Source organism: Propithecus coquereli, unplaced genomic scaffold (assembly GCF_000956105.1).
Source record: "Propithecus coquereli isolate 6110/MARCELLA unplaced genomic scaffold, Pcoq_1.0 Scaffold1, whole genome shotgun sequence".
NCBI classification, from domain to species: domain Eukaryota; kingdom Metazoa; phylum Chordata; class Mammalia; order Primates; family Indriidae; genus Propithecus; species Propithecus coquereli.
In genome coordinates, this window is record NW_012133857.1 from 10,827,525 (window position 1) to 10,854,166 (window position 26,642).

The following is a 26,642-nucleotide window of genomic DNA, read 5'->3' on the forward strand; positions in this document are numbered from 1 at the left end:
GGCATGTTTGTTTAATTCATCAGTTCAGAAAGTGTGGTCCAGGTACCGTGAGGGCCTCCAAAGTCAAAACTATTTCATAATAACAATTAAGATGTTATTTGCCTTTTCACTCTCATTGTCACACAAACGTGGAGTCTGAGGTTGTACTAAGCATGATGAAGTCATCTCTCTGACAACTAAAGGAATGAATGTGCACTTGTGAATTCTTTTAAAAGTTCCTCAGGGGGCCCCCCTACTGCTGCTGCAGACTCTCTGGCTGTCTTCTTTGTTTCCTGGTGGAGGTGGCAGAATTAAAATTTAAAAAAAAAAAAAAGAAAAGAAAAAAAGTTCCTTAGTTTTGATTTCTAATACACAGTCCCTAACTTATGATGCTTTGACTTACAGTATTTCAACTTTATGGTGATGTGAAAGCAGTATGTTTTGAGTGTCCATACAACCATTCTGTTTTTCACTTTCTGTACAATACTCAGTAAATTACCTGAGACATTCAACTCTTTACTATAAAACAGACTGTGTGTGTTACATGATTTTGCCCAACTGCAGGTTAATATAAGCGATCTGAGCACCTTTAAGGTGGGCTAGGTTAAGAAATGATGTTTGGTAGGTTAGAGGCATTAAATCCATTTTTAACTTATGATATTTTCAACTTACAATGGGTTTACCGGGATGAAACCCCACCGAAAGTTGATGAACATCTGTACAGTAAATGTCAACAGGCATAATCCATATAAATTGCAGCATTTTGGCTCCTCGGTACTTTTTAAGAGTATATTGCAGTCCTGAGACCAAAAAGTTTGAGAACTGCTAGTACAACTGATTTCTGTCTTGTCAGGGCAAAACAGAATGTACTCCACACAACCATTCTCCCTGAAAATATAGATAAGGCACATGGCAGGAACCAGTTCAACACTTCTGGGAGACTGATTATGTCATTCCCTAAATTATAGTAGTCCATAAAGCCAGAAATATACAGACCAAACTCAGAAGTTTTGCATCTCAATATCTATAACCTAGCTAGAACCTACCTTTGTAGGCTACTCTTTCCATGTCCTTATTTCAACTTTATGTTGTAGCCAACCTGATTTTCTTCCCACACTCTGAATAACCTACCATTTCCATTTCTCTGATTTTGCCCACACTGTTGTACAGAATTGAATACTGGCTCCAAACTGCTCAGTCGCATTCTAAACCTCTTTTTCAATGTTAAGCTCAAATTATACTTAGTGAAGCCTTCATCAGTCTAAAATTATGTGCCTCTTGTGCTAATTCTTTCAGCATTTCCTGTGCACAGTCCTCCTTGAACAATTAATACTATACTTCTTATCTCCAACCTTCCAACACTGGAATTGATTTTTCAAGTGTGTGTAATGTAGTACAAAAAGTACTCTCAATTATTAGAGGATGTTAATTGTATGTTATATGACATGAATTGCCCACAGCATGAGGTATATTTCAAGCAAACAGAATGCCTATTACAACTTGATGAAACAGTCCCCAAAAGGCAGACAATTATATAATGAAAGCCAATTTCTTCCTGAAAATATACATCTTATTACTTATTAAATATGAGTCATTAGGAAAGTCATTTAAATCCTAGCCAGTCCTTACATGTTCACTTATGAGCTGCTCAGAAGTCTGATTCTTTAAGTAAATCCAAAAGATCCCCTTAAATACAACAAACACAAAGGGAGAAGCCCCCTCCACATGATGTAAGTCTGATGATCAAATACCGCGCCACATTTTTGTTAAGTGCACTGGCCTAGGGTTTTGTTTTTTTTTTCCCCCACACATAGGGTTTTAGAAGTGCCTGACTTTAAAAATAATTTTATGGAAATCCTCGTGGTGACAAGAATGAGGCTATTTATAAGCTATGAATACTATCGGAGGCAAGAATTCTAGCACTCACTCCTGGGATTTACGTTCTTAGAAAGTACCTTTTTAACATTATTACTGTCAGGATACTCTTCTTGATCTCATAATGGATCAAAGACTAGTCCTTAACCTTCTTGAAAATTAGAAATGGGCCACGCATGGTGGCTCATGCTTGTAATCCTAGCACTTTAGGAGGCCAAGGCAGAGGGTCTGCTTGAGGCTAGGAGTTTAAAACCAGCCTGAGAAACAAAACCAGATCCCATCTCTACGAAAAATAGAAAAATTAGCTGGATGTGGTAGCTCCTGGTAGCTCCCAGCTACTAGAGAGGCTGAAGCAGGAGGATCGCTTGAGCCCAGGAATGTGAGGCTGCAGTGAGCTATGAAGATGTCACCGCACTCTAGTTGAGGCAAGAGACCAAGCCCCGTTGCAAGGAAAAAAATAAAAAGAAAACTAGGAATGATTAGTTGGATTCCTCCACACAACAGTGACAACTGGGTCATAATGTACTTTTTGGAGCCCTGTATTCCATAGGCTGTTAATGAGGTACAGTACAGTATCTACTCATTGATATAAAAGAATCATATCTGATCATTCTATTTGTGATTTTGTTTTCCCATAAAGCACAGTTAACCGTTAAGGAAAACACATCAATTATCTGAATATCTCTAATTTCTCTAAACTAGAATTAAAATACAGCAAAACAAATAAAACCAATACTTGATATTAGAAAAATACAAATGAGGATTACAATAAAAAGTCTCTGACAGACCCTTGACTATGCATGCATATTCCATCTCTCTTTAGGGAAAGGGGCGAAACCATAAAAAGGGGCTAAGATGTATGGATGGTGATAGTTATTGTACGAAAATATCCTTATCTTAACAAAATGAATGGTCAATTATTTAGGGTGCAAAGAATCACGACGTCTTCAACTTACTTTGAAATAATTCACCAAAAATAATATAATAATAAATTTATTTAGATAGCTAGATAGATAAATATGGCAAGGCTGAACCTAACTGGCAGGTGTACAGGATTTCACTGTGCTACCCTATCAATATTTTAATAGGTTTGCTATACTAAACACATTGGCAGAAAGGCTATTTTGTTTCATATCCAGGTCAAGTAAATAAAAATTTAATAAAGCTGTTTAAAAAAATCCTTAATAAAGCTTTATAATAAAAGCTTTAGTGATGTAGCAAAGTTTCTTTGATATTCAAATATATTACATAAGTAAGCTAAATAATAGATCAATTTAACAACTTCTAGATGGAGGTCTATGCTCAATTTAATAGTTAGAATAAGACCTTAAAAATAAAAAAATAAAAAAAAGACCTTAAAAATATAGTCAGACTGGGCACAGTGCTCACGCCTCTAATCCCAGCACTTTGGGACGCTGAGGAGGGAGGATAGCATGGGGTCAGTAATGCAAGAACACCCTAGGCAACAAAGCAAGACCCTGTGTCTATAAAAAATTTACAAAACTATCCAGGCGAGGTGATGGGTGCCTATGATTCCATATACTCGGGAGGCTGAGGCAGGAGGATCACTTTAGCCCTGGAGTTCAAGGCTGCAGTGAGCTATGATTGTGCCACTGCACTCTATCCTGGGTGAGAGAGTGAGACCCCATCTCTAAAAAATTGTATATATACATGTATGTGTGTGTGTGTTAGTCTTTGACACTCTTTTTGCTCAAACACTTCCACTGCCTCCACCTCACTTAAAATAAATATTAAAATTTTACAGTGGCCCACAAGCCACCTTACCATCTCACACGACCCTTCTTCCCCACTAATCCAACTACTTGTAAACGAGACTGTTTGCTGTTCCTCAACTATGCCAGGTAGCTCCTGCCCAGAGGCCTTTTCACTGGCTGCTTCCAATGCCTAGAACGCTCCTACCCTATGTCTACATTGTACGCTTGCTCACCTCATTTACATCTTTGCTGAAATATCACTTTCTCAAAGAAATAGAGATTATCCAAACTTCAACTTCATTCTCCCATGCCTGTTTTATTTTTCACCATAGCACTTATCAGCCAACATATCTTTTCTATATACTTTATCTATACATTCTAAGTTTAATTTATTTGATTATATTTGCTGTCCATCTTACATCTCTAAAATATAAAGCCCATGAGGGCACGAATTTTGGCCTACTTTGTTCACTAGTACCCTAGCAACTAGAACACAAAGAAATGATATGATAACATGACACATTTACAGTTTTATTTATTCCTGTGAGTTATGAAATAAAGTGTCTAGTTGAAGACTGACCTTCTGCCCGAGAATGATTATCTGGCATAGGCTCACATAGTGAATCACACTGACTGAATTTTGGTATGAGTCTTGCTGGCATTCAGTGGTATGTAGATGAATCAACCACAGCTCATCTGCCTGGTGCATTTGCCTGTTTGCTTAAGTAGATCCTAAGTTCTCAGGTCCTTTACTATGGTATTTCCCATAGTATATGAGACAGTACAATACTTTGGATTTTAAAAACTACTATGTTGTTAAAGATCCTTGTTCAATTAATGAAAACCACACAGCCATACCTACATATACTACTTGTGGAAGCTTATTACACTGAAAAGAGGCTGATCTTTGAAGTCAAACAGATTTAGGTTGAAAATTTAGTTCAGACAGATACCCACATATGTAACCTCTCAATGCCTCAGTTTCCTTGTACATATCTAGTACAAGGAAAAAAAATACAATGCTACTTACTCCAAAGGGTTTTCCTGAAAATAAAATGACCAATCAAAAACCCCTATATATACTGTGGGCCAACAAATATGGATACTTAGAAAGAAATGTTGGTTTCCAATTACATCTGAGAATTTACAAAATTCTTTCATTTCTTTTGATTTAACTTATCCTATTCCCACCTTCCCTTATATCTCAGGGCAAATGAAACAATAATATCAGGTTATTAAGTATGAAATGTCCAATTTCCATAATACTAAGTTTGACCGTTGTTATCTCTGACATTTCACTTTGATACTTCTTGTTTTATTTTTATTGTGAAGGTACATCTTCAGTTTTTCAAATGCACATTTTCGTTTGTGATTATCTTTCAAAAAAGTTTTAAAGCAATTTTTGTGACACCATGGGTAAGTAAAAAATTCCTGCTATTTTCAAATATGAGTTCCATCCTGGAACCAATGTAGCATACACAGCTGGAAATACCAACAAGTGTTTGGGAAGGATGTGGCTAACAAACGCACAGTATGTCCATGATTTGAGGGAGTGCCACTGTGGTGACTTTAATCTTGAAAATGAGCCATGTGGGTGACCTGAGACCAAGGCGGATAATGATGAGCTGAAAGCTATTGTGGAAGTGAATCCATCTCAACCAATGCATGAATTAGCAGCAAAGTATGACATTACTATCCCAACAATATTGGACCCTTTGAAACAAATCGGCAAGGTAAAGAAGCTGGATACATGGGTTCTGCATAAATTAAACAAGTGTTAGAAGAGAAACTGTCTCAAAACTAACCATTCTTTGTTGTCACCACATAAAGGTGAATCATTTCTACACTGTATTGTTACGTTTGACAATGTATGTTATGTGTGACAATGTATGAAAAATGGATTCTTTTTGACAATCTGAAGTGTTTAGCGCAATGGCTGGATAAAGTCGAAGTGCTGAAACACAGTGTAAAACCAAATATTCATCAAAAAAAGCTACAGGTTATCTGTTTGGTGATCCAACACTGGTATTATCCACTACAGCTTCATGAAACCAGGTCAATTACAGCAGATGTCTACTGCAACTGGATGAAATGATGAGGGTGGGCAGTCTTTGATCAGAGCAGTCTTTGACCACTGAGATGATGCAGCTGAGACTGGTCAATAGAGACAGGCTGATCCTCTTGCAAGACAACGCTCGACCACATGTCACATAAACAAGACTGCTCAAACTACAGAAGCTGGACTTGGAAACACTCTGTCATCCACTGTATTCACCAGACCTTGAACCAACTGACTACCACTTCTTCCAGGGTTTGGACCACTTCTTGCAAGGAAAAATGTTCAATTCTCAACAAGCTGTGGAAAATGCCTTTTGTGATTTCATTGCCACTCACTCTCCAGGCTTCTTCAGTGTTAGCATTAACAAGCTAATGTTAAGATGGCAAAACTGTGTCAATAGTTTAGTTTAATTGTACTGCTTCTTGTTTAAGATATAATAAACTACACTTTAGATTCAAAATTGGACATTTCATATTTAATGACCTAATATTTTTAGTTAAATATAAAAGGTCTCAAATATATTATTTTTTGTATGCCTAGAGCACTCTCTGATCAAAGAAAATAAAAAAAAATACAAATTTAAAGAAATAAATAATTTTTGGTGAATGACCATAGTTAGAGAACAGACTGAAAAAGCCCCTTCTCATATCCTAACACTAATTTCCTAAATAATTCCCAAGGGAAATCTGTTAAAATATAAACATAAGAGGTGTTTAATTGAGTGTTCACCCAGCTTTACTTTCATTTCACCAAATACTTCACATATTAACGCACTAATCCAAATTTACAAAGAAAGGTTAGATAGGTTAATGACAAGAATCCAAAGTCTTGTATTTCATTAGGAAGCATATTTTTTCCTGTATCCTAATTTTACCATAGTTAATACACATAAAGTAACACATGTAACACAGTAAATTATCACAATAAACAGTACCATGAATACCTGAACCCACTACCCAAGTCCACAATTATTGTGCTAAGTAAAATCCTACCTCATTCTGTTTCAAATCAGTGTGGTATATAATAAAGCACAATTTTGTTATATGAAATGTAAATAATACACTGTTGACTTCCTCCTGTTAAAACAATTTTACTGAGCCAATTCCCAACGGAGAAACATTTGCTGTTTCCTAATTTACTCCATAAGTCACAGACCAATATGAATTATACTAACTGTAACAGGCCAGCATTAGTTATAGAAACCTGTCCACAACTCATTCAGAAATATTACCGTTATAGTTGTATTTTCCTTACCACTTTTTAAATTATAAAAAGACCCAAACTTTTTTGCTAGTGACCATACAATTCACTCGAATGAGATTAAATAATAGGCTACTTCCAGATACTGTAAATGAATTGTATTGTTCATGGCACTCTAAGACCAGCCCTTATATTCTCCAATTCTTTCTGCAGTAGTCAATCCTAATCTTTGCATTCTGCAGAAACCACATGTTCACTAATGAATTATGAGCATCTAGCCCCACAAGGACTGAGGCTGCCAGATATTTTTGTCTTCTTTGTTTCAAATCCCACTAAATTAAAAATGGCTAAATTTGCAACTTGTTCCTTAACCACTAACACACTATGGTATCAACTACCAAAACTTTAAAAAAATTTCTTAAAGTATACAACATGTCCCTCATTTCGCAAAGTACACAAACCTCACTGAATCCAGTGAGAAGGCTTTGCCAACCCTTTTCAATTCGATGACCACAGGGAAACAAAAGTCCCTGAGATTAAACCAATAACAAAAAAAGTAGAAGAAACTAAAACCCAGGCATTCATTAGCCTAAGGTTTTTCCTACCTAAGCTGGGCACTGTCTTGGGGTACAGACTCAACAAAGAGCAACAGAGATGTGACCTGGCCTATTAATTTCATCATCGATCTAAGAAAAAGGGAAAAGGTGAATTTCAAACTAAGAATTACTGTAAATACTCTCAAATTGCTGTTTATTTTCTTAGTTTTTCTTTTAATTTTAAATATTTTTTTTAGAGATGGGGTGTTGCTCTGTCCCCCACGCTGGAGTACAGAGTGGCATGATCATAGCTCATTGCAGCCTCCTTGCCTCAAGTGATCTTTCTGCCTCAGACTCCCAAAGTGCTAGATTACAGGCATGAGCCACTGAGCCTGGCCTAGATTGACACTTTAAAGAAACTGGAGAGAACAACAGGGGTAAGTCCTATGTAAACTCAAAAAATTAAGAAATTTTGGGAATATTCTATTGATAATTTCATATAAAATGTTTTTAGCTTAGTGTGAAAACAAGCCTTTTATATAGGAACACTTCCATTTGACAAGCTGACACTGTGTAGAAAACTGCTTTATTAATTTCACTCCTCTTCAAGATTAAACAAAAATAGATAATTAAGTCTTTAACAGCAAAAATGTCAGCCAGGCACGGTGGCTCACACCTGTAATCCTAGCATTTTGGGAGGCTGAGGCAGGAGGATTGCTTGAGCTCAGGAGTTCGCGACCAGCCTGAGCAAGAGGGAGACCCCGTCTCTACTAAAAAAAATAGAAAGAAATTATCTGGACAACTAAAAATGTATAGAAAAAATTAGCCGGGCATGGTAGCACATGCCTGTAGTTCCAGCTACTTGGGAGGCTGAGGCAGGAGAATCGCTTGAGCCCAGGAGTTTGAGGTTGCTGTGAGTTAGGCTGACGCCACGGCACTCACTCTAGCCAGGGCAACAGAGCCAGACTCTGTCTCAAAAAAAAACAAAACAAAAATAGAACTCCTAACTTATTCTTTGAGATCAGTATTTTCACAGGAAGTCTATCACAAGAAAAGAAAACTACAAACAGTATCTGTTATGAATATAGATGCAAAAATCCTCAACAAAATACTAGCAAATCAAATCCAACATCATGTGAAATAGATTATTTCCATTGATCAAGTAGGATTTATCCCAAAAACGCAAGGGTGGTTCAACATGTAAGCATCAATTATAGAATAAAGTAAGATGCTGGACTGCAGACGATGTAGATGTGCCAACATAGGTTCACTGGCTGTAACAAATGCACCACTCCAGCATGGGATGTTGATAATGAAGGAGACCGCACGTGTCAGCTCAGCTCAAGTGGTATATGGGAACTCTATATATTCTACTTAATTTTGCTATGAACATAAAACTGCTCTAAAAATCACGTCTATTTAAAAAAATGGGCAAGGATCTGAATAGTCATTTTCCAAGGAAGATACACAAACGGCCAATAAATACATTAAAGGATGGTTAAGATCATTAGTCATAAATGTAGGTATTTCAGGTATTCAAATAAAAATCACAAAGAGTTATTACTTCAAACCACTAGGATGGCTGTTAAAGAAAAAAAGGAAAACGAGTGTTGGCAAGGATGTGAAGAAACTGAAAACTTCATACATAACTGGTAGAACATAAAACACATTCAAAATAGTGTAAAAGTGGAAACAATATAAACGTCCACGAACAAAGAGAAAAATAAAATTTGTTTAATCTACCCAAAGAGATATTATTCAGCACAGAAAAGAATGAGGTACTAATTTATGCTACAAAATGGATGGGCTGGCCGGGCGCAGTGGCTCACGCCTGTAATCCTAGCTCTCTGGGAGGCCGAGGCGGGTGGATTGTTTGAGCTCTGGAGTTCGAAACCAGCTTGAGCAAGAGCGAGACCCCGTCTCTACTAAAATAGAAAGAAATTAATCGCACAACTAAAAATATATAGAAAAAACTAGCCGGGCATGGTGGTGCATGCCTGTAGTCCCAGCTACTCGGGAGGCTGAGGCAGAAGAATCGCTTGAGCCCAGGAGTTTGAGGTTGCTGTGAGCTAGGCTGACGCCACGGCACCACAGTGACTCTGTCTCAAAAAAAAAAAAATGGATGGGCCCTGACAACATTATGCTAAGTGAAAAAAGTCAGACATAAAAGGCCATATATTGTATGATTCTGCTTATATTAAAAGTCAAAAACAGGCAAATCCATAGAGACAGAAAGCAGACTAGTGGTTACCAAGGCTGAGGAGAAAAAGTAATGAGAAGTGAATACTTCAGGGATATGAGATTTCCTTTTTGAGTGATGAAAATGTTCTGGGTGCACAACATTGTGTACATACTAGAAGTTACTAGATTATATACTTTAAAGCGGTTGAAACGGGGAATTTTATGTTATAGGAATTTTTCCTCAGTTAAAAAAAGAACAATGCATTTAAACACACTCAGCAAAATATAAATTAAAATAACCACTGAAGTCCTTTTGGTACTCTTTCATTTTTCCATTAGCACTTCCAGGTATCTTTCCGTATTCTTATATCTTATATGCTCAAAACCTAGATCTACAAACCTTAAAGGAAGAGACAAGAGGGAAAAAAAACTTATACTAATCTGAAGAAAAAAGTTCATATTGATCATTACAAATAAACCCAATTATTTTAGTTAGCTGACAGGGAATCCGAATATCTATTAACCTTGTCCTTGGGTACAGCAGTGACTCACCAAGCTTTTCTGGCTCATCGGGCCCTGTGCCTGCAATACAGCTGCTCTCCAGGCCATAAGTGGGATCCACTTTCCCAGAGGCTCGTGCTGCTTCTTGTACTTTCTTGACATGAGCTTCAACCAATTCCAGTGGTACCTCCTCCCGGACCCGAGAAAACTCCTCTGGTTCAACAATAAATATGGAATAGTAACCTCATTTTGCACAAATACTTGCTTCAGTGTAAGACCATTAGGAAATCCAACACAATATTATTATTGCCTTAGGTGTAGCAATCTCTTCAGGTATTCAATCCCTCTATACCAACAAAATGAGAGGACCAAATGAGATAAAGATAAGTAGCAGTGAAATTCTAGACTCTAGGTTTTCGTCCTACATGCCACAATGTCTTGCTATAATAAATAAAAGAGATCTTTAAATTTCTATCAGTAACTATCAAAATTGCTATCCAAATTTTATCACTCAGCAAAATATAAATTCAAATAGACTAACAAATCAAAAACCATCAGGGATTAAAAAACCATAAAGCCAAGAAAGAGGTTCTATGGTGTGAGAAAGATCTAGTTTTAATTCACATAATCCAAGAATATTTAAATGACTTCCTTTGCCAGCTACCTCAAATTCCCAATCACAAAATATCCAAAAAAAAATCCCTCTTCTGCGAACCCTCCAATTCTTAAAGCTATTTATTTTAAAATTACTATATTTTAAGTGCTTCACTTTAAAATATTATATATACTTTTATAAAGAACATGGTATCTTTAAGGGGTGTTGTCTGATTTTTTGTCATTTATGTAGGAGAAATGAATGTAACAGCTGATAATACTTAAATTTAAGATATATTGAGTTTTTGTATTGAAGAGATGGCATAGAGAAGTCCATACCCAAAGCTGCTTTTGCTGCAGCAGATGCCACACGAGGGTCCACCACAGATGCCAAAAAAGCAACAGTACTCATGACCGGGTTTCCCGACTGACTAAAGGGAACAGGCTGGTAGGCCAGAGGCCCAAGGGAAGCATCTGAATTCTCAAGGTACGGGTCCTCAATGGGAAGCCTCAAGAAATGGAGGATGCATTCATCCTGAGTACGACTTCCAACATGTTCTGACACTTTGTTCCAATCATCCTTGTACATCTCCAGGGCCTTAAACAGAAAAAACAGGAGGTTTAATGTCAGGTGACAAGGAAGTCATATGTAATGACATCAGAAGTTCTTTAGATAGCTGATTATTTTTTAAAATAATGCAAATGGCAACACTGTACATAAGAAAATAGGTAGACTGTTTTCCTTATATTAAATTCTTGAGCAATCAAGAAAAATAATAAAAGGTATACATATCATAAAGGAAGAATTAAAACTTTTTTACTAATACAGACATGATTATATAGAAAATTCTAAGGAAGCTACAAAAAAGGTACTAAAATAGTTGAGCAAAGTCACAGGACAGAAAGGCAATAGAAAAATCAATTATTTTTCTATGTATAATAGCAATGAACAGTTTTAAACTGGAAAAAAGTATTTAAATAGCATAAAAAATAAAATACGAGTAAATATAACAAAATATATATACAGGAGTGATAGGCTGGAAAACATGAAACGTGAGAGAACTCAAAGATCTAAATAGAATAAATGAAGAGGTATCACTTTTATTCATTTCTCAATATTGTTAAAATGTCAATTCTTTCCAAGCTGAGCTACAGATTCAATGCAATCCCAATGAAATTCTAAGCAGATTTTTTGAGTAGACACTGGAAAACTCCAATAAAAAGAGTCAAAGGAGTCTCCAAGGGAAAGAGGGATAGAACAGTAGGAAGAAAACCAGAAATAAATGGTGCTAAGAAAGTCAAAGAATTAATGGGGTAAAAAGAATCTATTCAGAGGCTTACTGAAGTTGCTGCTCTCAACCTCTCTCTAGAAAGAGGCCTCATTTTCTCTAGGGCCACAGTTCTCAATCAGGGGCAATACTGAGCCACTGAGGACATGTGGCAATGTTTGGAGACACTTTTGGCTGCATAACTGGGAAGGTGCTACTGTCATCTACTGAGTAGAGGCCATGGATACTGTCAAAACATGCTACAATGCACACAAGAGCCCCCAACCAAAAAAAAAAAAAAAGTCTGGCCTAAATGTCAATAGTGCTACAATTAAAACACCTTGCTCCAGAGCCTAATTTGCTGATACACACTATGATATCAGCTTTCTATAATAATAATAGTTCTCTCCATATTTACTTTCCTCTGTGAATTCTTAACCTTGGTCTCCAACTGCTGCTCCAGGTTTTCATCATTGCTGGAGTGGTGGCGGAGGGCTTCTCAAAACCCAAGCCAGCGAATGGTCTGACTCATTAAATACCTTGAAAAACAAGGCTAATTCTAGGTTTCCTCTGGATATTCAGTGACCCCAGGTAGTTCTAAAAGGAATTATTTTTAATAAGACCGAGACAGTAAGAAAAAAAGAAAAATCTATCTCACTGGGGTCCACAGAACGAGAAATGTATCTATCTACTGGGGTAATCTTACGTTTCTGATTATAGGTAGGAATTTTTTTGGCATGCTCCATCATAACTTTTTCCAATGAACTTGTTATATAAATGTTTTTTTATTCATTTTCTTTTAGTAAGGGAAAAATAAAGTTTGGAAAGTCTTTTACAGAATAAAGCTGGAGTTGGAGAACCCTTTGAGATGTAAAATCCAAGCAAGAGTTAGCATCCAGAAAAGCACAAGGCTGAGAAACAGTAAATGTCTGCTGCACTTCGGCACTGATGCATAACATTACATAGGAGGGGCAAATTAGATGTTTTCAAAAGAGAACAACAAAGTGACAGACGGGTCAGGAAGGAGGAGGCTGGGGAAGCGAGGTGATATATAGAGAAAATAGTTTAGTGCTGTATTATTAATACTACAAAACACCTACATTCCTCCTGCCATGACCCAGGTTCAGGTCTTCATTGATTAATCTGTATTCTTAGAAACTGCCTTTCTGGCCGGGCGCGGTGGCTCACACCTGTAATCCTAGCTCTCTGGGAGGCCGAGGCGGGCGGATTGTTTGAGCTCAGGAGTTCGAAACCAGCCTGAGCAAAAGCGAGACCCCGTCTCTACTAAAATTAGAAAGAAATTAATTGGACAACTAAAAATATATAGAAAAAATTAGCCAGGCATGGTGGCGCATGCCTGTAGTCCCAGCTACTCGGGAGGCTGAGGCAGGAGGATCACTTGAGCCCAGGAGTTTGAGGTTGCTGTGAGCTAGGCTAACGCCACGGCACTCTAGCCCGGGCAACAGAGCGAGACTCTGTCTCAAAAAAAAAAAAAAAAAAAAAAACTCAAATCAGAGGTGAGCATCAATCAGATGTGGTGCCCCGAGAAAAAAAATTCATTAACATTTCAGCTGAACTTTGAAGAAATAAAACCCAAGTGAATATAAGGAAGAGCTGTACAACCTAGACATGGACAATATTTACTGGGTAGGTAGGTCCTCAGCAACAATTTCCCCACTTCACATCCACAAAGTGTAGGAATGATTTTCATTCACTGTTCCCACTGGCTTAAGTCAGGGAATGTTTCTCCTTTTGATAATAACCAGCTGAAGGAAGAGCACACATAGCCTCATGAGAGCCCATGAAATGTTTCCTGGGGGTGGCTGGGCATGATGGTTCACATCTGTAATCCCAGTACTTTGGGAGGCTGGGGTGGGAGGGTCACCTGAGGCCAGGAGTTTGAGACCAGCCTGGCCAACATAGTGAGATCCCATCTCTACCAAAAATGGGGAAAAAATTAGCCAGGCATACTGGTATTGCCTATAGTCCCAGCTACTTGGAAGGCTGAGGCAGGAGGATTACTTCAGCCCAGGATTTTGAGGCCACAGTGAGCTATGATCACACCACTGTACTCCAGCCTGGGCAACAGGGTGAAACTCTGTCTCTTAAAAAAAAAAAAAAAAAAAGAAACTGCCTTTCTATCCTTAAATTCACCCTTCTCCGTGTTGCTAGAGTGAAGTATGTTTCACACAAAACACTGTCTCTCTCCTGCCTAAAACTATTTCATTATGCATCATTATCTTATGCAATCAAGGCGAAACATGATCAGGACTCTACCTACTTCTTCCACCCCACTCCTTACTCTTTCTGTTCCAAGAATATCCAAACCCTACAACACTATCGTTATGTGTTGTGCCTATGTAGTTTGCTCTGTACTGGAAATATCATGTATTAGAATCAGGACAGCCATACCATGCCCAGGAAGCTGTCTGTTGTCTCTTATCCACCCAGCTTGCTTGTATAGCAACTCCTCTGTATAGGTCTCATGCTCTGGGCATATCTCCAACCATGAAGTTGGGAACACTGCAATTCACTTTTGTGTTTTATCTATGTCACTCACTCGACTATGAACTCCTTAGTGGTAGAAACTGTGTCCTAGCCATCTCAATCTGCAGTGTCTATCACAGTGCCTGAAACATGTAACCAATAAAACTTGCTGACAGGAAACTGGACTAAACCAGGAAAGGAAACAGGAGTTTGACTTTATTATGGCTCTCAAATGTAAAGGTATGTCAAGTGTACGCATACTATAAGAAAATCTTTGATGCTGCTTACTATTTCTATAATTTAGCCAGCATACAAAATGTGAGAAACTCCTCTAGTGATATACAAATTTTAATAACTCTTACGGATTTTATTTGCAGGTACAACATTTTATGTATATTAATTATCCAAAGAAAAATAAACACAAAACATGAGAAAGCAAAGCATACATGATAAAGACTAAAGTTAACAAGGGAGAAACCAATAAGCTCACAGATTAAACTCTTGTCAACTTCAAGCCCAAGGACAATTATAAATGACCAGAAAGAATGCCACAATTAGTAGTGTACTTTAAAAAAATTGTGGGTGCTTTTTTGAAAATATCCCTTTTATCACTATGGAGCAGAGTGGCTATTAATTATTTCTAAATAAAACATAAGTGAAAGATGTTAGTAATAAACAATGCTGGTGGGAAGCCTTTAATTTCTCTTTGTGTGGTAACTTCAGACAATACTTGTTGACTGAATTACATGTTTAAAAGAAAAACCAACTACTGCACAAATTCCACCTGCAGGAGAGAAAATGCACTATTGTGTAATGATATTATGGTTTTCTTAGATGTGTTTAGGGTAAACAGTAGCTTAGTCATTCTTAGTTCATTCTGTATATACTATCCACTAATGTTAAATATAAAAAGAGAAAATTTTGAGCATCAATGTGCACAAAGAATGGTTGTTGTTCCAGCCACTATTGTGCAAATAAATTTCTCCCCAGAGCTCAAAGATTCCAAAATATCATTAGAAAAGTATGCTATATTCTTTCACAAATACTGAGTACACATTCCTTTTAATTAACATTAAAACATAACACATATGGCTAAACAAAACAGTCCTGATATAAAAACTGGGCCAGAAAAGTAGCTCTCTGCGTATCACTGATATTGAATGGGGAAATGAGAATAAATCAAAATAACTGCAAAAAAACCAAAAGAAGAAACTTTTTTGAATTTTGATCATGAGAGCAAAAGAGGAAGGAAGAAAATAGAAAAGAGAGAAGAAAGAGGAGCATAAAAAAGAAAAGGAAATAATTTCATGCACCACTAAAACTTCTCAAGTAACCACAACTGCAGAAACAAAATGAGAAACCAAATCAAAGCAGTACAGAAACCAAACTGTAACCAGGCCCACCATATCTAAGTGTGTTCTGGGGACCCATGGGGCACCAGACTCTTAGGAGGACTGTGATGTCAAACAATTTTCATAATTCTGAGATGTTATTGCTTTTTACATTATGTTGACAAGTGTAGTGATGGTGCAGAAGCAGTGGTGGCAACTTAGCACAATCCAGGCAGTAACACTAAACTGTCTTAGTAGTCATTTTATTCTTCACTGTTAAACACTCAAGAAAATAAGCCAGATTCACTTAAACGTATATTTGATGCAATTGCAATTATTATTAATTTTATTAACTCTAAATGACTGAGTACATGTGTTTTTAATATTCCATACTATAAAATGAGAGGCACCAAAAAGGACTTAAATGTCAACTATCAAAGCACAATGTTGTCTAAAGGAAAACCACTTCTGCAATTTTTTGAGTTTTAAGCTCAACTAGACACTTTTTTTAATAGAACAGCACAGGTATATTTAAAATGCTAATCGCAGAATCTTAGCACACATCTCCTCTGTGAATAACGGGACTCTACCACTGATCTGCTTACCTCCAGGAGTAGAAGGGTCTCCTGTTCAGTCCATTCTCTTCCAGCACTAGCACCTTTACTCTAAAGAAACAACATCAAAAATTATTTGCTAATTTGTAAAGGATGAATATGGAGGTTAGCAGGATCTATTTTTAAGCTCAGGGGCTTTTTAAGCAAACCACTGAGGTTAAGTCCTCAAATAAAAGGAGTAAAACACTAAAGGAATCTAAATGTCAAACAGAAAGGATAGCTTATTTCAAAATTTCTTACTATCAGTTAAGGAGTCATGAACTATAAGAATATGTTATTTCTATTATTTTGATATTTAAAAATACCTTTTGCAATTTACAAAGGCACAGTATTTTAATGCATACCATGAATTAGCTGTAACATTACAAACATAATACAAATATTTAGTACAATTGAAGATAGAACTTCTTTCAAGATTTGAAGATGTACTATATATATAACACACTCTGACAGGTTCTTGATTCTAATTGCAACAAGTCCATATTATTTCGTTTTTAAAACATCTCTCAATTTAAAAAATCTCCAAATCATTCCCTAAACTCTAAATCACCTTTTCTATGTTAGTCCCTTCTAGCTATGATTCATTTGAGTATAGGACTATGACAAGAAAACTGAGTTGTGCCATGTAAAAACTACCATTTATCAATTGATTCATACTTCTTGATTTGTAGACCCTCCTCCATTAGCTGATCCACAGAGGACTGAATTTGTGGTATGGATGATATTATCCTGCAGCTGTAATTCAAAATATACATTCTAAGATATTTCCCTCTCTCAAAACTACTTTTTTAAAAATTGAGATAGGGTCTCACTGTGACGCCCAGGCTGGCACGATTATAGCTCACTACAACCTCAAACTCCCAGGCTCAAGTGATCCTCCTGCCTCAGCCTCTTGTATCTGGGACAACGAGTACACGCCACCATGCCCGGCTTCAAAACCGTATTTTGAAAGATTACAATATAACAATGAAAAGAAAACTGCTACAGCCTTTTCTTTCCCTTTTTTCCTTTTTTTCTGCTGCCTCCTATGTGACGAAACAATGTCTGTGGTAGGTGCTCAATAAATATATCTCCTTACATATAAAAAAATTGCAACAATCCATGATTTCCTTATATCAATAAATTTTCTTGATTTGGATGATTAAATCTCTCCATGCATTTGTGCTACACAGTGCAGCTAAAAATTAAATTACGGGCCAAGCATGGTCGCTTACACCTGTAATCCTAACACTCTGGAAGGCTGAGGCAGGAGGATGGCTTGCGCTCAAGAGTTCGAGACCAGCCTGAGTAAGAGCAAGACCCTACTCTACTAAAAACAGAAAAATAAGCCAGTTGTCATGGCTCACACCTGTAGTCCTGGCTACTTGGGAAGCTGAGGCAGGAGGATGACATGAGCCCAGGAGTTTGAGGTTGCTGTGAGCTATGATGATGCTACTGCACTCTACCCAGGCAACAGAGTGAGACTCTCAGACCAAAACAAAAAATTAAATTAAATTATGCTTTGCCAGGTCTCTGAGACATTTAATTTATATTATTCTGAAATCTGTTCATTTGCCAAAAAAAAGACCAAAAATAATTAGTCTTTAAATTAGAGAATAAAAAAAATTAATCTAAGCACTGCAGAATTAAAGTATGGCTTTGTGAGAAAGATGCATGTACATGGAACTGAAAATATATTGCTTAGATCCCCTGAGGATTATTTGTAAGACAACCAAAGGTTGTTCTTTTAAAAACTCAAATCAGGTGGCTCACGCCTGTAATCCTAGCACTCTGGGAGGCCGAGGCGGGCGGATTGTTTGAGCTCAGGAGTTCGAGACCAGCCTGAGCAAGAGCGAGACCCCGTCTCTACTAAAAATAGAAAGAAATTAATCAGACAACTAAAAATATATAGAAAAAATTAGCCGGGCATGGTGGTGCATGCCTGTAGTCCCAGCTACTCGGGAGGCTGAGGCAGTAGGATTGCTTGAGCCCAGGAGTTTGAGGTTGCTGTGAGCTAGGCTAACGCCACGGCACTCACTCTAGCCAGGGCAACACAGTGAGACTCTGTCTCAAAAAAAAAAAAAAAAAAAAAAAACTCAAATCAGAGGTGAGCATCAATCAGATGTGGTGCCCCGAGAAAAAAAATTCATTAACATTTCAGCTGAACTTTGAAGAAATAAAACCCAAGTGAATATAAGGAAGAGCTGTACAACCTAGACATGGACAATATTTACTGGGTAGGTAGGTCCTCAGCAACAATTTCCCCACTTCACATCCACAAAGTGTAGGAATGATTTTCATTCACTGTTCCCACTGGCTTAAGTCAGGGAATGTTTCTCCTTTTGATAATAACCAGCTGAAGGAAGAGCACACATAGCCTCATGAGAGCCCATGAAATGTTTCCTGGGGGTGGCTGGGCATGATGGTTCACATCTGTAATCCCAGTACTTTGGGAGGCTGGGGTGGGAGGGTCACCTGAGGCCAGGAGTTTGAGACCAGCCTGGCCAACATAGTGAGATCCCATCTCTACCAAAAATGGGGAAAAAATTAGCCAGGCATACTGGTATTGCCTATAGTCCCAGCTACTTGGAAGGCTGAGGCAGGAGGATTACTTCAGCCCAGGATTTTGAGGCCACAGTGAGCTATGATCACACCACTGTACTCCAGCCTGGGCAACAGGGTGAAACTCTGTCTCTTAAAAAAAAAAAAAAAAAAAAATATTTTTGTCTTATATTTATGGAGGTATAATACATATACAATACACAAATATTTAGTGTATAGCTTGACACTATATTACTTATTTATACACTGATGTATCAAAAACAGCCACTCAAATCAAAATTTACAAGGCTCCTCCTTTAAAACTCAAGTTTATAGTCACCTACAAAAATACACACCGGGCACTCTAGCCCAGGCAACACAGTGAGACTGTCTTCGAAAAAAAAAAAAAAAACACACTGAATCATAGAAGCACTGGTTAGCTTTTCTTGGATATGAATTTTATATTAACAAAACAATACAGTATGTAGTTTATGGGGTTTGGATAATTTTTCAAAATCACGTCATGAGATTCAACTATGTATCTGTATGAAGAAGTTGGTCATTTCTTTTTCAGTTGGATATAATATCACATTGTTTGGATAAACCACAATTTATATTACTGACAGACATTTGAAGCTTGTTTACACTTTTTGGCTATTTTAGATAAAAATTCCTACGGACTTTCTGACACATTCTTTTATACATTCATATGTTTTTAGGCATTTATCTTGTTTACATATCCAGGTATATTCGGTATATATGGGTATGTGAGTATCTATATATTTAGTTATAATAGCATTCCCTCTTTCATTTTCTAGAAAAAGTTTATGTGGATTGGTATTATTTCTTCCTTAAATGGTTGGTACAAATTCATCAGTGGAATCACCTGACCGAAGAGTTTTGCTTTTGGGAAGGTGTTCAACATCATATAGACATATCAGATGTAAGCAAATTTGGGTTATTAGTTTCTTGTGGCTACTGTAACAAATTAGCACACACTAGTTGGCTTAAAAGAACAAAATTTATCCTCTCACACCTCTGGAGGCTAAAAATCCAAAATCATTATCACTGGAACAAAAATCAAGGTGTTGGCAAGGCTATGCTCCCAGTGGATGATCTAGGGATGAAGCTATTCCTCAACTCTTCTACCTTCTCGTGGCTGGCACAGAATTCCTTTGCTTGTGGCCACCTCATTCCAATCTCTGCTTCTGAAGTCATACTGCCTTTTTTTCTGTCAAATCTCTCTCTTCCTAAGGACACTTGTGATGACACTTAGGGCATACCCATATAATACAGAATCATCCCCTCATCTTCAAGATCTTTAACTTAATTACACCTGCAGAGAACCTTTTTCTAAATGAGGTAATATTTATACATTCCAGGGAATAGGATCTGATTTCTTTGGAAGACATTTCTCAACATCCTTAGTGAACTTTTGTATTTTGCTGCATTGAAGAAATCTTCCCATTTCATCAAAGTCAAGTATATTACAATCAAATAATTCATCAAATTATTTATTGTCTTTATTTATTTGGGAGGTATTTTGTTTTGTTTGTGATACTGCCCAGGCTGGCTGCACACTCCTAGCCTCAAGCAATCCTCCCACCTCAGCGTCCTGTAGAGCTGGGGACTACAGGTTCACCACTACACTTAACTTATTGTCTTTTTAGTTTATTTAGAATTGGCAGTGTTATAGTCTTTTACTGCTGATCAGTAATTTGTGTCTTTTCTTCTTGATCACCTCTACCTGAAGATTTATCATATTTAATTCATCTTTTCAAAGACATATCTCCTTATTTCATTAATTTTCTCTACTTCTATTTTAGGTTTCTGGTTTAATTTTGTTATCATCAGCCAACTGCATTTATTTCACACATATGAAGTCACATAATCAAACTGTGTGATTTTAATCCTTTTAAATTACTGAAACTCAAAAGGCTCAGAATTGGACCTATTTGGGGAATATTCCCTGGGAACTTGAAAAGAATGTGTTGTTTTTTTTTTTGTTGCAATTTTGCAGTCTTCTATAAATACCAAATAAATCGGTCATGTTGGTTATTAATATTGTTCTAAGTCTTTAATATTCTTTTTATTTACCCTCCCAATCTTTAATATTCTTAGTGATTTTCCATCTACTTTTTCTATCAATTATTGAGAAAAGATTATTGAAATCTCCAATTACGTGTTTGTCTATTTCTCCTTTTGGTTCTATTAGTTTTTGCTTTATGTATTTTGATTCTGTTTAATTAGGTATGTAGTTAGGATTATTAAATCCTCTTGATTAATTAACCTCTTTATCACCATAAAATTCTGTTTATACCTGGTTAAAATAACTTACTCTGCTGTCTTCTTTTTCACAATATTAATATAATGATTGGTTTTCTTGTGATTAGTCTTTGCAAGGTATGTCTTCTCCCATTTCTTTACTATTAGCCCGGGTCTTTATACTTAAAGTGGTTTTTTTGTAGGTAATATTTACTTGTCCTTGCATTTTTTTTTTTTTTTTACCCAATTTGACAATCTCTACTGCTTAACTGGAGGTTGAAAACCATTTATATTTAATGTTATTATTATCACTAGGGTCAGATATAAACTACCGCGTTGTTTTCTACTCTTTCCATCTGCCCCTTGTTTCATTCCTTCTTGTGACGTAACTTTTAAAAATTATTATCGTGGCCGGGCGCGATGGCTCACGCCTATAATCCTAGCACTCTGGGAGGCCGAGGCGGGTGGATTGTTTGAGCTCAGGAGTTCAAAACCAGCCTGAGCAAGAACAAGACCCCGTCTCTACTAAAAATAGAAAGAAATTAATCGGACAACTAAAAATATACAGAAAAAATTAGCCAAGCATGGTGGCGCATGCCTGTAGTCCCAGCTACTCGGGAGGCTGAGGCAGAAGGATCACTTGAGCCCAGGAGTTTGAGGTTGCTGTGAGCTAGGCCAACGCCATGGCACTCACTCTAGCTCGGGCAAAAGAGTGAGACTCTGTCTCAAAAAAAAAAAAAAATTATTATCGTGTTTTTCACTTCATTATTTACTTCTTAGTTGTATCTCTTGAAATATTACCGCTAAGATTTACAATACTCACTTCTAACTTGTCACAGTACACCTTCAAATAGTATCTTAACACTTCATGCATAGTGTAAGAACCTCCATTTCCCTCTCCTGCCCTTTGTATGTTTGGTCTTTAATATCCATATGTTGTAGACATAAAGGTATACTGTTATCGTTTTTTCTTAAACAATTCATTATTCTATTTAAAAAATAAAAACAAATGAAAGATGTCTTTTATACTCACTCACATGTTCACCTTTCCTGTCACTCTTTATTATTCCATGTTGATCCATCAGCTTCCAACATGTTGTATCAAATTATAGTTTACCCTCAATCAGGACTTTCGTCACAATTCTAAGTAATGTGAACTTTACAATGGTTGAACTCAATTTAATCTGTCTGCCTTTTTACCTTTTTTCATTACTACATGTTATAAAAAACCCTCAATTATTACTGTTTAAACAATTTATATTCCTTTATACATAACCACATATTAACCCGTTTCTGTGTTCCTCATTCCTTCATGGAGTCATATGCTTCTACCCAGGGTTATTACCTTTCACTCTGAAGAGCCTGCTTTTGTTTATCACAGTGTATGCTAGTGGTAAGTTCTCCATTTTAATGTCTGCAAACATCTTTACTGTATCTTCAATTTTGAAAGGTATTTATACTGGACAGTGAATTCCATAGTGACAGTTTTTCTATAAAAATTTTTAAATGTTATTACATACATACCTTGGCTTCAATCATTTTTGATGAAAAGTCAGCCATCAGGTTTATTGCTGTTGCCTTGAATTTAATATGTCCTTCCTTGACCCCATCCTCCTTGACTGTTTTTAAGATGTTAATTTTTTAACAGAGTAAGCACAATGTCCTCAGGTATGGTTTTCTCTGTATACAAATTTGGATCTATTCTGCCTTTCTTATTTTTGTGACTTGATATCTTTTTATTTGTTCTGGAAAATTTTTAGTCATTATACATTCGAAAATCACTCCTGTTCCGTTCTTTGTCTTCTTGTGGGTCTCTAAGGATAAATATTAATTTATTTGACTGTATCTCATGTGTATCTCTGGCACTTTCTTCTCATTGTCCTGCCCCCTCCCCAATTTCTATTCTCATGGTGCTTCAATTTTAATATATCTACTAACTAGTCTTTGATTTCCCTAACCTGTCTTCTGCTATGTCGAGTCTTCTTTCTGTTAAACCTATCCAATGAATTAATTTCAGGTATATTTTTCAATCCTAGAAAATTCATCATTATTTTCTTACATTCCAATTCTCTGTTGAAATTCTTCCATTTCCCCCTCGATTTTCTTTAATATACTAATCACAGTTATTTTTTAAATATCTATTTACTAACTGCATGGCAGGAAAAGGTAAGATAAGGGATTACTATTTCATAAAACGCCATAAGGTTTCAGTAGAAAGCTCAGTCTCTTCCATTATAGTAGTAAAATATATTTCTTATAGAAAATGATGTGTATTAGAAGGACAAAGAGGGCATGCTGGATTGCAGCCCACAGGTATTTAGGAAAAAATCCTTACCTTTGCTAATGTTTTCTTAGAGTAAATGTCAGTACGGAGACCAAAGTTCTGCAAATCAATTGGTTTTTCCTTGTTCTTCTCAGGAAAATTTAACATCTGTTGAGCAGCAGGGACCTGTAAGTCAGACAAATGATAAATGGCTGTATTAACCCCTTCAATGTAAAAAAGGTAAAAGTTTTTATAAAAATTGTTTAATACTGGCACTTAAAGCACTCTTAATGGCTTTGTTACAAAAAATAAATAAATATCCACACTTCTACACTATCCTTCTAGGAATAACAAAAAGTCAACATATGAGAAACATTTTTAATGCCCCTTTAAGCCACAGAAAAGACAGCCAAGAAGTTTTCTTTAATGTAATTTTCTGTTTCACAATGGAGGGAAATTCACAGATAAGGCTCATGTTAATCTAACATAATACTGCATATAAATTATTTAAAATAATTATCTTTTCAATAATATGTGTATGGATGTCCACTTGCCAAATCTTAGAAGAAGTTTGAAGATGTTTTTCATTCACATTTCTAAGACATAGATTGAGGAAAGGGAAGAAAGTTTTGTTTTATCCGCTTATTAGTATCTTTGATGACAGAAGAATAAAGGGAATTGAGTAAACTATAATTTGGTAAAATAAGGCATAAAGTCATGGGACTGGTAGGACAGCATTAATTTAAACACTATATATTCCTTATGGAATCAAACATTTACAGGAGACCAAAACACATACACACAATGATCTAAGAAACAGCACTCTTAATAGCACTATTCTATTGCAATAATAATTATTCCTGAATAGAAACGCTGCAAGTGGTCGTCTGTTACTATCCAGGCCTAAAAAAAAGTCAGCATTAATTTACCTGAGGTGACCGAAGATGCAGGGGCACAAGCCCAGAGGGGGTATCAGCTAATACATTAAAATGTGGAGTAGGAGGAGGTCCCATCGCCATGGGTCGACTTTCTGGATCAACTTGGTAATTAACAAGTCCCCATTGCTCTAAAAAGGCATGAACCCTAAAGAATAAAGCTCTGAAAGTTAAAATCTAGAGAATCAAACTCATCACTTTATAACCATCATCATATCATTAAAAATAAACAAACAAAAAAAGTCAACTGTTCTCTGTATACCGTGAACCACTAGAAACTATAAGACAGATTTGGTTTGTTGTATGAGGGGCAATTTCTACAAGCCCCAAACAATGTTGATAACATAGCACCCTAGAACTTAGTATGAAGCCTAACAGTTTCAAACACAGAAATAAGAGAACAAATGCTCATTTAGGTACACAGTAAAAGAACTCACACTTAGACCTAATTCACAGAAGAAAATACACATTTTGGCTTCTTTGTTTAGACAAATCTAGGGAACAGAGCTTATCCACCCCCCACCCGAACCTCCTATCCATCCCTGGTCATTTTATGATTTGACTATAAAATAAAAGATGTAAACTGTAAAATCAAGAAAACAATATTTAAAATATTCAATCCCTAAATGAAATACATAATATTTAGATATTTTACCCACTTTAAACAATCAGATATTAAACAGCAAAGCACTAGTAACCACCCACAGTGAAACGTCTGAGAAAAAGTCAAACATTTTACCTCATCACAGCACACACATCTCCAGTCAAGTTCCTCCGACAAGCAGTGCTGGTTAAATACTCTTGGGGGTTAAGGCGGTATGTGTCAATCATAAAATTTCGATACGCCAAGTATCTAAAAAGCAATGGCAAAATTCACAAGGTGAACTCCTATCCTTTCAGAAACGATGGTAACTCATAGAGCCAAGAATCTTCAGACTCCTCGCAACCAAATACAACAAAAAATTAAAACGGTCCAACAAACAACAGCAATATTGTATTGAGTATTTCAAGTTATGAGTGAACTCCGAACCCCTAATATACAAAATAACTGTTTACTAATATATAACAAGTAAAATAAAGTAACCTGATGACATTACTATGAAATAACATAAATACAACCTTGGTCATGGAAGAGGCTGCTTGCTGAATTTGTGACTAAGACATGATGACATATTTCCCTCACTACCATGAATCAAGCATTTACTGTGTTGCCAGGAAAACTGTACTAAACACTGTACATGAAGTAACTCAATTAGGCCTAAAATCTATCATCATCTCATTTACAGATGAGGAAACTGAACAACAGCGTCCTTAGAGAATTTGTCCTAGACCACAGGGCTGGTAAGTGGCAGTGCCAGAATTCAACAAAGGCAATGTGGTAGCTCTGGAATATTTGCTCGCAACCTCTGCTGCATTTAATTTATATCATCTCTGTAGCGACACAGGTGGATGTGGTTCTGACAATAGCTATGTACCTTCTTGTGGCAGTTCTTTCAGGGAGATCATAGCTAGGCAACGAGTAGAACTCTTGAGGCCAAATGCAGAAATAAGGCAAAAACACACAAAAACAGGAGATAAAAAACCGCGACACTGGGTCATGGCAGATTCCACAATGTACCCAAGGATTTCTGCCACAAAATGCTGTACACAGGAGTGTGAAGGAGATTGTAACAGTTCTTGGCACACAAGTAAAACAAAGTCAGACAGCCTGAAGTCAGCTACATTACAGCAGCAAAAGTACACTGTTCAAAAAGGCTCCTGAATAAACACAGGTGGATAAACGAAGACTGAAAGGTGAATTTACAAAGTAAAATGGGCTAAACTGATAAATTGTGCTGTTAAACAGAACACTACCAAAAACCGTGAGTATTCACAAATGCTGGCAAATGGCAAATTAGCTGGAAGAATATAACATGTCTGAATAGGTATTAATAGAAAAACTATAGGGCTTCTTATATCAAATCTGTGATTCTGGTTTTAAGAGATTCCTTACAGCTGTGCTATGGCAAGGCTAAAATGATCTTTGACTTAGGTATTACTTAAACTTAGAATCTCAAACTACTGGTAGAAAGTATTTATTATTCAATTATCTGTATAATGCCTTACGTTTTGTGTGGGAAATTCCAAAAGTCAGTCCTTCCCTAATAGTTTAAACATGAGACATCTATTTGGGCAATCATATGTATAATAAATAACAAAATAATACCATAAAGATAAATTAGAGATGCTAAAATGTTCTTCAACCAATGGTATTTACTGAAAAAAACTGGGCAACATTGAAATTGTGGTTTGTATCATTTCAGTGTCCTCTGGCCAGAG

General features: G+C 36.6%; 1 protein-coding gene across 1 annotated transcript in view; it reads right to left on the minus strand.

Annotated features, from left to right (window-relative positions):
* Positions 1-26,642, minus strand: part of SMARCC1 (SWI/SNF related, matrix associated, actin dependent regulator of chromatin, subfamily c, member 1) — a 193,094-nt gene that overhangs the window by 59,401 nt on the left and 107,051 nt on the right. Inside the window, exons 16-21 of the mRNA XM_012638213.1 lie at positions 25,063-25,176; positions 24,318-24,471; positions 23,461-23,574; positions 16,332-16,391; positions 10,980-11,238; positions 10,098-10,259 (exon numbers count right to left, since the gene is read on the minus strand). Coding sequence (XP_012493667.1) covers positions 10,098-10,259; positions 10,980-11,238; positions 16,332-16,391; positions 23,461-23,574; positions 24,318-24,471; positions 25,063-25,176 — 863 coding nt within the window. The remainder of the gene's footprint in view (positions 1-10,097; positions 10,260-10,979; positions 11,239-16,331; positions 16,392-23,460; positions 23,575-24,317; positions 24,472-25,062; positions 25,177-26,642) is intronic.